Source organism: Pelobates fuscus, chromosome 3, assembly GCF_036172605.1.
Source record: "Pelobates fuscus isolate aPelFus1 chromosome 3, aPelFus1.pri, whole genome shotgun sequence".
In the NCBI taxonomy this organism is placed as follows: Eukaryota; Metazoa; Chordata; class Amphibia; order Anura; family Pelobatidae; genus Pelobates; species Pelobates fuscus.
In genome coordinates, this window is record NC_086319.1 from 161,599,108 (window position 1) to 161,611,246 (window position 12,139).

Below are 12,139 nucleotides of genomic sequence, written 5' to 3' on the forward strand. Positions count from 1 at the left end.
TGTCCTGTGGCTGTGTGCCCATTGAATATAAAATAAATACTGCACTAGTATAGCTTCAGAAGCTTGCTGTTTGCACAGGCTGCAGAGTGCCAACGACTGTTGTTCTTTAGGAATTCAGTTGGTTCTACAAATCGCTGCAATTATAAGGGACTCATAGTAATATGTTAAAATGTAAAATGTCCTCTCTACTCCAGGGTTGGTAACCTTTGGTACTCCAGATGATGTGGACTACATTTCCCCCAACATAACACTAAAAATGAATAAGATTATTTTAAAGTGCAAGTATACAATTACCTACTGTATCACTAATTAATTAATTAACATGCAGCAACCAAATGAAGCAAGGTAAATAAATTCCCAATAAACAACCCATACATTGGTGCGAAATATCAATTAAAATAGTACACAATTCTCTTGCAATATGTATCATGCACATTAAGTCACCACTAATTATTCATACAATAATGGTAATAGATTAATTTAAGTACACAAAAATAAAAAGTGCATTAAAATCACCAAATCGTACGAGTAATTTTGCAGCAGTTAGCAGACATAACTAATATACGGTACTTGCACATTATCCATTTGATGATCTCAGGGATCTAAAACAGAAACAAAAAGAGTCCTAGTGCAACACTGACATATATCAAAAACAAAGTTAAAATCTAATAAATACAACTCACAAACATGGAGCGGTTTTAAAACCACTTCAGACTGAAGGGCTGCCCTTTGTGAACATGGGATTTAGACTCACCAGCAGCCTAACACTTCTATAAAATCCTAATTATAGTCCAAAAAAAAAAAAGGGTAAAAAGTTGTGCAGCACTGAAGGCAGAAGGCAAAAATCCATCTGCCCTCACAGGAAACAGTCTGGGGTGCACTCTACTTGCTTGTCAGTCTGTAACGCTGAAAATGCAGTGTTTACATTAACAAGCCTGCCTGGACAGGCCATAGTACAGTAAGCTGTATTGGTTCTGGTGACTATAGTGTCCCTTTAAATATATTGGTTCTTTTTCACAGGCTCCCAGGCTCTGCTGCTAAAAAGACCATTTCCTGATGTCAGCAACTGATAGTTTATTAAACCCTGATCTCTGTCTCACAACCAGATAGAGAGATGTGTTTCCTAATGATGTCCTCTCGTGTTTTCGTAGGAGGAATCAGAGTTTTGTGGTGTGCACGCTCATATGTGCTACATGGGAAAAGCCCCTAAAGACACATCTTCATTAGTTCCAAAATAGAGAGTCAAATAAGAAGAATCATTGGTGATTGGTAATTTTCCAGCCTGTGACATGGCATTAAAGATACACTATAGTATTAGGAATACAAACGTACCTAACTCTATAGTGTCCAGCTCGCTGTGTAGACAGTCAGGCTAAAGTAAGTAAAAAAGTTGGTTTACTTACCTTTTCTCCTTTTGACACAGAGCTTTCTTTGTGACTGGCTCTGCCTCCTTGGTTCCTTGCCTCCATGATTAATGATCTTAGCCATCAAGTGCTTTCCCATAGGCAATAGGACCATCTGATTAAAAAGCCACTAGAAACACTCCAAACAAATAGCCAAGTTAACTTGGCTATTTGTTTGGAGTGTTTCTAGTGGCTTTCAGAATACAGATTAAAGAACACACAAAAATACAGTATTACATTTTACAAGGCTATCAAAAATCAACGTATCTCAGAAAAAAAATATAGGGTTCAGTTCCACCAAATGTCCGTATCGTTTCACGCCCACCACCACGTCACAGTAGCCAAATGAAAGGATCACTATAGTGTAAGGAAAACAAACTCGTTTTCCTGACACTATGTACTCCTTAGGACACCCCCCCCCCCACCCTCAGGGCCCCCCTCCCTTGGTGCTGAAGGGACCAGCCTGGTCCACACTGGAACCCCCACAGCTAGGCCATTGCCGCGCATGCGCAGTAGGTCTCCACCTACATCGGTGCTGGACCCCATGGCGGATTAGGACCCCTGGGGCCATGTGATCGCTCAACAGGGCGACCACATGGTCACAATAGGTGTCCATGTGTCTGCCTGCAGGGGGACTGTCTGTGCTGACAGGCAGTCTCCCTGCTAGTGTAAAATCAGAAAAAAAAAATAAAGTTAATGTTAATTAAAAAAATAATAATAATTATATATATATGTGTATATATATATAATATATTATATGTATATAATATATGTCTATATATCATATATAATGTCATACTAAGTGTATTTTTATATTAATATGTACATAGATTAATATAAAAATACACTTGTAATTAAATTACACACGTATATATATCATATATATAATAACTATATATATTATATATATATTATTATAAAATACAAATAATAAGTAATTTAAATTAAATTAAACATGTAAAAATAATAATAAAAATGTTAAAAAAAATATATATCTATACGAAATTTTATTCTAATTGTATTTTGATATTAATATATATTTATATCAAAATACACGTAGAATGAAATTGTATATATATATGTATATATAAATAAATAAAAAGAATACGAACTATTCATATGGCCATATACAAAATGACAAATAATTATATAAATATACACGTAGACTTCAAATATATAAATATGCATATATATTTAAATTCTACGTGCGTATTTATGTAATAATTTTACATAATTCAGTTATTTTATTGATTGCAATTTAAGGGACCTGCCTGCCAACCCAGGCCGAAAGTCCAGAGAATTTAATTTGCTATCACTGTATTTTACCCTGTAACGTTCTACGACACCCTAAAACCTGTACATGGGGGGTACTGTTTTACTCGGGAGACTTCGCTGAACACAAATCTTAGTGATTCAAAACAGTAAAACATATCACAGCGATGATATTGTCAGTGAAAGTGACTTTTTTTTTGCATTTTTCACACACAAACAGCACTTTTACTGATGATATAATTGTTGTGATACATTTTCCAGTTTTTAAAAACTAATATTTGTGTTCAGCAAAGTCTCCTGAGTATAACAGTACCCCCCATGTACAGAATTTATAGCGTTTTTGAAAGTTACAGGGTCAAATATATGGGTCAAATATTTTTACATTGAAAATGGCCAGGTTGGTTACGTTGCCTTTGAGAGCGTATGGTAGCCCAGGAATGAGAATTACCCCCATGATGGCATACCATTTGCAAAAGAAGACAACCCAAGGGATTGCAAATGGGGTATGTCCAGTCTTTTTTAGTAGCCACTTAGTCACAAACACTGGCCAAAATTAGCGTTCAATTTAGTTTTTTACTTTTTTCACACACAAACAAATATGAACGCTAACTTTGGCCAGTGTTTGCGACTAAGTGGCTACTAAAAAAGACTGGACATACCCCATATTGAATACCCTGGGTTGTCTACTTGAAAAAAAATATGTACATGTGGGGTGTTATTCAGCGATTTATGACAGATAATAGTGTTACAATGTCACTATTGATACATTTTAAAAATGTATGTTTTGAAACCGCAATATCCTACTTGTACTTATAGCCCTATAACATGCAAAAAAATAGCAAAAAGCATGTAAACACTGGGTATTTTTAAACTCAGGACAAAATTTGGAATCTATTTAGCAGTTTTTTCATTCGCTTTTGTAGATGAGTAAAAGATTTTTCACATAAAAGTAAAAAAACATGTATTTTTTTCAATTTTTCATCATATTTTTCAATTTTTTAAAAATTAAATTACATGAGATTATATAAATAATGGTATGTAAAGAAAGCCCCTTTTGTCCTGAAAAAAAACAATATATAATTTGTATGGGAACAGTAAATGAGAGAGCGGAAAATTACAGCTAAACACAAACACCACAAAAGTGTAAAAAGATGCCTGGTCGCAAATGTACAACATCACAAAGTGATATGTCAACAATATTTAAAATTCTGGTTGGAATTGTATGAACATATATATAAAATGTGTTGAACAGAATTTGCAATGTTTCATGTTGTTATATGTCTAAAGGTATGCTTTTTCCTCAAAGCCTTTAGTCAGGTTTATAAAGAGAAAATACACAAGACAATAGTCTCTCTCTTTTTTTAATTGACTGCTTTGGAATATCTGTAAAATTTCAACACAGTCACTAAGTATTTCATAAAGGTTTTATCTTTATTTGTGTGTGGGTGACAATGCCACGCTAATATCTCAAAACTCTTAGAACCTGTTTGTAATTGTTTTGCATTACCTACCTAGAGGCGCACAGATCAGGGGTTTCTCTGTGGGTTTCATACTTAGTCCAATTGCCTGCCCTTAGTGTGACCTGGGCACATTGAAATTATCCAATCCTTCTGCAGTTCTCGTTTTGTTTCCCTAAAGGGAACTGTAATTTGGTTGACCGAGGGAGAAGAATGCAGTTTGCATGAAAATAGGATATATTATTAAAAATGCAGAGTTTTTGCTGTGTACGAGTTATGTAACAGGCAGACTTTGTATAAATGCACTGAAATACACCATTGTAGTGTTCTGTTCAGTTTTTCGAGGCAGAGTTGAGCTCTGCCCTAAAGCTAGTAATTGGGCAAAACAGTGCATTAGAGCAAGGAAAAGGATTTGGCAGAGTTGTGTATTTAAACCAGGAGCTCTGGGAACCAGAAAAGAATTAACTATTTTGGGTCAATTTTACTTCCGTACATGGTGATTGAGTTTTTCTGAGTATAAATTCCTTGACTTTACTTCTACTAACTTGGAGTCATCCAGAGCAATGATGACAAGCGTTAAAATTTGGGTAATGAACCTGTCATTGTAAATTTTGATATTTATTGCAGGGCATTAATTAATTTTAAAAATCATAATAATATATGAATTGAGCATAGTGTGGCATATGATATATACCTGTATATGAGTGATTCTTCCAAATGCAGGGAAATTCCTGGCAGAAAAGAACCATTTGGCCTACTTAATCTTCCACCATGAAATCAAATCAATTTTACTTACTTGTTGATCAGGCTAGCAAATACCAGGCATTCTCCAACTTTACTGACTATTCTGGAAAGCTGTCCCATAAGTCCCCTCCTCTTCCTCCCATCAACCTAATTTTGATTGCGTACACAGGGGACTACCCGGTGGGGCACTATAACGTTACAGATTTGTATTCCTAACTCTTTAGTGTTCCTTTAACTTTGCAATCTCTAAATGTGTGAAAATTTTGCTAACATGTCACCTCCTTCACTCTATTTTTTTTTTTTATAATTCTTTATTTTTGGTGCAGTATAGGTTACAAACATTCCTGTGATGCCACAACAGCAGGCACAGGCAAGGCAATGTATACAATGTCATGGCGACAAGCAGTTGCACATTTTTTATTTATAAGACAGGCTATATGCACGATTAAATTCGTTGCGAGTAGATTAGTTATGCCGGCAATTGTGAGATTCATTAATTTTTAGTTTCTCAATGTTGGTTTGGTTATGCTCAGCTATGTTTATCTATGCTTGAAAAAGGAACATGCATTCTATACAGTGGCATCTGGTCTAAATAATCATACATTTATCCTGTGTAAGATTACATGAATTTCTGAGTATGAGTATATGACTGAGTTAGGTGACTAGAAGCATGCCTATATATATGCTAAACAATATATCACACTGGAAAGATTAAAATACGTTGGTAAGAAATGATAATCTACGAGTAGTAGCATAGCAGAGGTATATCACCCTGGCTGGTCTAGAGTTCTTGGGTTGATTTTATACTCCAGGGGCCGTTAGTTTGGTGGGCCTGAGGTCTTGTTTGTGGTCTCGGGTCCTTGCTTAACTGTGTCGGTGTGGCCAGGAGTGGGTGTCCGTCGGTGTTCGGGTAGTGCTGCTAGTCTCCCCAGCTAGCAAAGTGTGCCTCCTCTGGACGTCCGGCGGTGAGTGTCCATTAGGGGGGATGCTTGGAGGCTCATTGATGCATCTGTGTGTTGGGGGGGGGGGGGGGACCGTGGGAACCTCTTCTGGGCCGCTGTGCTGCTTGATGTGTGCAGGGTGGGTATGCGGTCGGCCCCGTCGCGGGAGTACCTTATCCTGTTGCAGGGACGGCAGTCGCTGGTATGGGTGAGTAGTGTTCGGTCTAAGCCGGTGCCGCAACCATTATGGTCCGTGGTACAGCTTGTGAGGAGGGTTAATGGGTGGTTGCTCGCGGGGCTGCGGTGCTTGGTATAATGGGCCTGAGTTCTTTCTGCCCCCTGCGCTCGATTATGTCGTTTTGTTCTCCATGATGGAGCAGTCACCTCCGCCGGTCTTGGCGCACATGGCATCCGCCATCTTGGGTGGTGCGGTCAGGCGCTTGAGCGGGATGGCCCCGTCTTTGGGCCCTGGATGTATAGCCTCTGGGTGAGGACCGGGATCACCCCCACCGGTCCATGGGGGGGGGGAACAGGGGCGAGTCCACCCGGGTCTCCGCTTCCATTTCGGCACCATGAGGCAGGATAGAGGGACAGCGGCCGTCTGTCCCTCTCACCGCCAGCATAGGCCCCCACTCGGTCGTCGAGGGCCTCGCTTCCAGGGGACTGTAGCTCCAGTAGCCAGCCTCTCCCTGGCTCCGGTGTCTCTGTGGTACTGATTACCCGTGCTGTCGGTTTATTAGGTCGTTTGCCATGTTTTGGGTGTATAATTGTGGATGTGTAGCAGGAGCTAAACTCGCGTGCGACCGTCCAGCTCGGCGGATCGGCCCCGCCCCCCTTCACTCTATTTTAACTGCATTCTGGTATGTTTTACTAGTAAGACTTTGATACCCTTAGAATGCTTTCTAAATTAATTTGTTATTTTGATTAGCGTTAAAAGGTAAAATGTATAGCCCAGAGATATGTGGTGAATTAGCTGATAATCCTTCAATCTTGATTACCTACTATTAAACATCATAATGTTCATTAGTGAATCTGGTGATGGCCACAAGCGGCAATACAATATATGTAAATTGGAAACCTACTAATAAAGTACTACTGTAAATAAATGCAGACCAGTTACATACAGGAGCGCTGTGGTAGGTATGCTTCACAGCAATTGTTTGTTACAAGTTAACAATTCTTGGTCACCAGAAATATTGCTTTTTGGCAGCGCCTTCTGCAAAATTTACTATCAGAAGGTCGAGAGAGGCATGTTCAATTAGCTCACAGTGTTTGAATTTTATAACAGTCCAGTTATCCTGGTAGCAAACCCCAGATATGTTAGCCAAGTTCATGAAACCTGGATCCTGCAGGGCATTAATGCATTTCAATGTAGACCTGCAGTGTATGTTTTGTATAAGTGATCTTGGAAGATGATGAAATTCACTACATATATGTGCGTGTGCCTAAATTGAAGTAAATCAGACTGCATTTATATCTTTCTCATATACCTAGCAACAGTCGTCCGTTCAGAACATCTCTGGAATCTAGCTTGGGCTTCAATTTTAATATTTTTGCATAAGCTTTACTAATGATTTAATATTTTTTGATGAACTTTTAAAATATTTTTCCCCCCAAATATTTAAATATCAGAAAATAAATATATATATGATTTAATATATTTTGATAAACATTTAAAATAATTTATTATTTTTTATTAATTTATTATTTTTTTTTAAAGTTTTAGTATTTTGATATATACACTGAACAAAATTATAAACGCAACACTTGTTTTTGCCCCCCCATTTTTCATGAGCTGAACTCAAAGATCTAAGACTTTTTCTATGTACACAAATTGCCTTTTTCTCTCAAATATTGTTCACAAATCTGTCTAAATCTGTTAGTGAGCACTTCTCCTTTGCCGAGATAATCCATCCACCTCACAGGTATGGCATATCAAGATGCTGATTAGACAGCATGATTGCTTCACAGGTGTGCCTTAGGTTGGCCACAATAAAAGGCCACTCTAAAATGTGCAGTATTGGAAGATCCGGTGGGGGGGGGGGGGGGGTCTGAAAACCAGTCAGTACCTGGTGTGACCACCATTTGCCTCACGCAGTGCACCACATCTCCTTCGCATAGAGTTGATCAGGTTGTTGATTGTGGCCAGTGGAATGTTGGTCCACTCCTCTTCAAAAGCTATGCGAAGTTGCTGGATATTCGCAGGACCTGGAACACGCTGTTGTATACGCCGATCCAGAGCATCCCAAACATGCTCAATGGGTGACATGTCCGCTGAGTATGCTGGCCATGGAAGAACTGGGATGTTTTCAGCTTCCGGGAATCGTGTACAGATCTTTGCAACATGGGGCCGTGCATTATCATGCTGCATCATGAGGTGATGGTCATGGAAGAATGGCACAACAATGGACCTCAGGATCTCGTCACGGTATATCTGTGCATTCAAAATGCTATCAATAAAATGCACCTGTATTTGTTGTCCATAACATATGCCTGCCCATACCATAAACCTACCGCCACCATGGGCCACTTGATCCACAACGTTGACATCAGCAAACCACTCACCCACACAATGCCATACACGCTGTCTGTCATCTGCCCTGTACAGTGAAAACCGTGATTCATCCGTGAAGGGAACACCTTCCGAAAGTGCCAGACACCATCGAATGTGAGCATTTGCCCACTCAAGTCGGTTACGACGACGAACTGCAGTCAGACCAAGACCACGATTGTAACGTTCACTAGGGAACCCAAACACGCAGACAGGACACAACAGAGAGAATTGCAATACCGGTCCTTAGAAAGGCCGGGCAATGCAAAAGGGATAGTCAAAGTAAGCCAAGGTCAAGGGAATACAGAGAGACGGAGTAACGTAGAGACAAGCTGAGGTCAGGTATAGAGAGGACAGAATAATAATAAAGACAAGCTAGAGATTGGTAACCTGAAAATCCAAATACTGTGTAATGCTCAATGGTAAATCCAACAGGGCACTGAGGCAAGGGGGAGGTGAGCTTATATACACACAGGGTGTGTCTGATTGGCTAACTTCCAATTAGAGTTTCTTCCTTCCCTTGTGGTCTCTGAGGTCATCACTGTGTGACGGATCACATGACCGGGTCCGGCACACATATAAGGATGCTGCTCTGGGGAAGATCCACTATAAAATCTATGGGCAGGTGCGTCCAAGGTGTCTTGGGCACCGAGAGGGGCATAAGGAGACCAGGTGGCTTGCTTGTGGGACTTAGCCCTTTTCAGGGACGCTACAGCACGCGACAGAGCGACATGGACCCGATCCCACATCTCCTGAAGCAAGGCCTGTGTACAGATTTGACAAGCCATAACGTACTAACAGAAGGCTACCCGAACTGTCTAGTTATGTTATCATATGTTTTTGTGATGCCTGGGTGTCCCACTGTTTTGGACCTGTGAAACAATGTCATTTTTTTTTCCCTGTCCCTTCCCTGTACAAACAATAAATCTGTAGGTCAAGCATGTCAAACTCGCGGCCCACAATGGACATCTTTGCGGCCCGGCGGGTACATGCTTGGTGTTCCAAGCAGAGTAGGCACCTGCTTTCCCCACATTGCAGGTGCCTACTCTGCTAACATTTACCCAATCGCACAATCAGAGGGACCAGATAATGTTACTCGTGTTGATGGGGTAAGCATGGTCGCCGCGAGCAGCGCAGGGGCAGGGAACCTGACACCAATGAGGGCAACGGTTTCTGACAGTTTGTGCAGATATTCTTTTGGTTATGCAAACCGATTGTTGCAGCAGCTGTCCGGGTGGCTGGTCTCAGACAATCTTGGAGGTGAAGATGCTGGATGTGGAGGTCCTGGGCTGGTGTAGTTACATGTGGTCTGCGGTTTTGAGGCCGGTTGGCTGTACTGCCAAATTCTCTGAGACGCCTTTTGAGACGGCTTATGGTAGAGAAATGAACATTCAAGTAATGGGCAACAGCTCTGGTGCACATTCCTGCAGTCAGCATGCCAACTGCACGTTCCCTCAAAACTTACGACATCTGTGGCATTGTGCCGTGTGATAAAACTGCACATTTTAGAGTGGACTTTGTTTGTGACCAGCCTAAAGCACACCTTTGCAATAATCGTGCTGTCTAATCAGCATCTTGATATGCCACACATGTGAGGTGGATGGATTATCTCGGCAAAAGAGAAGTGCTCACTAACACAGATTTAGACAGATTTGTAAACAATATTTGAGAGAAATAGGCCTTTTGTGTACACAGAAAAAATATAAAAATGTAAAAAAAAATTACAAATAATAAATCATATTAAAAGTTTATCAAAATATATTAAATCATTTGAAAAGTAATCCCAAAAATATTAAAAAGAGTCCTTGGTTGGAGATATCCATCCATGCCTGGATGACTGTCAGAGAGTGAAGGGGATTGTAGCCCAGCAACCTTTGGAAGACTCGGGTTGAGCCAAGTAATGTTTCCTTAGCACATTTGATCGTAGAATATCACATCTGAAAACCTAAAAACCAAAATACTATTATGGCATGGAAGTGCTATAAGTATATACTTTTAAACATTGTTTTAATTATATTTTTTATTAGTAGCCTACATAACAATCTCATCAATTTTGTTAAACTTTTTAATTTTTTTTAACACATTCTATCTGTCTTGTAACCTGTTCTCAGAAAAACAATTCAATAAAAATGAGGAGGATAAACTTTATTCCATGCATTTGTTTATTCATTGTATCCCATTCACCCGCGTATCATTGTTTTCTGAAACACAAAGTACAGGTTTGGTAATTATAATAAATGCCTGTGAATAGGCCAGCGCTGGAGACTCATTTCTCTTTCTTTATTGGTGCAGGGGAGCAGGAGACACGTCAAATGCTGACACAATGACTGTGAGACGGACGGCAGAGGGGAGCAGGAATAAAGGGCATTGTCTGCATCACTCTAGCCACAGGTAAGGCGGGTTCCTAGGAGCCAATAAGTCAGTCCATGGGAAGGGACCAGGGGTGGCTCTAAGACTGTATGGGCTATAAATGAGTTGGGAGCATCTCTGAAATAAGAGATTGATTTAGTTACAAAAGAAATCAATATGCATGATTTTTAAAAATGTATTCTAGTAATGTATTTCTGTAGGTTTCTGTGCTTTATTTTCAAATGGCGCCACATTGATGAAGGTGCTCATTAATATTATTATTTTATTATTTATATAGCGCCAGCAATATTCCCTGGCACTGTTCAATGGGTAGCTCATAATAATTAATTTACTGGAGTAAAACATATGAACTTTCTGTTTGCCATAAAGCTGATTTTTGTACGCTTATGCATTGTGTATGTTGTCAACATGCTAAGAATTACATGGTGTTTTACATTTCCTGTTTACTTCACTATAAAAATGATTTGTTAGGCCAGTGAGAATGCTCAGGAGGCTAATGAGTAGAACGTTTTCACAACTCGTTGTGGGTTCTATTCTCAGTTGTGTCATATCTGCCTATCATGTTTCTAAGTTTAATAATAAAGGTGCCACAAAGAGTAATGGTGACATCTGTTGATCTGGAGCTAATCTAGTCAGATCTGAGAGGCTGGTTGCATCGAAAACAAAGGTGGGCATGTGACTCACTTGACATAGCCCCGGCTATGTTGGCAGTCGGTGGTGAAGTTCTCATTGCAGATCTTACAGGTGGTGATTGAACTGTAGCCCCTCGCCAGGTTGAAGTAGCAGCCAATGTAAGTCTACGTCTGGATGTGGGTGCATGGATGTCGGCGCAGTCATCTACAAGTTCTGTGGCATCCCTAGCAGTTTTTGGCTTTCTTTCCAAAATCCACTCTCGTACATTGGGGCTCCGGGCCTTTAAGAACTGTTCCAGGACCATTAAGTCATTATGGGCTTCATAGGTAGTAGCTTGTACTCCGGTAACTCATTGCCGGTTCGTGGTTTTCAATTGTGCGACATATAGAATGCAGGCAGCTGTATGATCGGCTTTGCTGCATACTCCTAAACTTTTTTCTGAAAGACTCATGAGTAGGGTTACAAGTTTTTTGCAAGGCAGATTTGATTGCCTCATAATCGTTATCAGTCTCTGGGGGAAGGGACACAAACACATCCAAGGCTTTCCCTTTCAGTTGTGGAGGTAAATATCTCCCCCACTGGTCTGAGGGTAGTTGATTCTGCCTGCATACTTTTTCAAAACATTTTTTTAGGAATACATCCAAATCAGTCTTCCAGGGAGGGAAAATCATCCTTGCGGAGCCTACGCGTGCTGGAATCTGATGCATTGCTGTTCAGTGAGGACTGAAGGGTGGACTGCAGTTTGGTAATTTCAGTTCATGTTTCCCT

At 40.2% G+C, this 12,139-nt stretch overlaps 1 protein-coding gene across 2 annotated transcripts in view; it reads left to right on the top strand.

The window, feature by feature from the left end:
* DENND2A (DENN domain containing 2A) overlaps positions 1-12,139 on the top strand; it is a 130,151-nt gene that overhangs the window by 54,741 nt on the left and 63,271 nt on the right. For both annotated transcript variants that reach the window (XM_063447595.1, XM_063447596.1), the window contains exon 2: positions 10,661-10,759. In XM_063447595.1, the coding sequence (XP_063303665.1) occupies positions 10,692-10,759 (68 nt within the window). In that variant the 5' untranslated portion in view covers positions 10,661-10,691. The remainder of the gene's footprint in view (positions 1-10,660; positions 10,760-12,139) is intronic.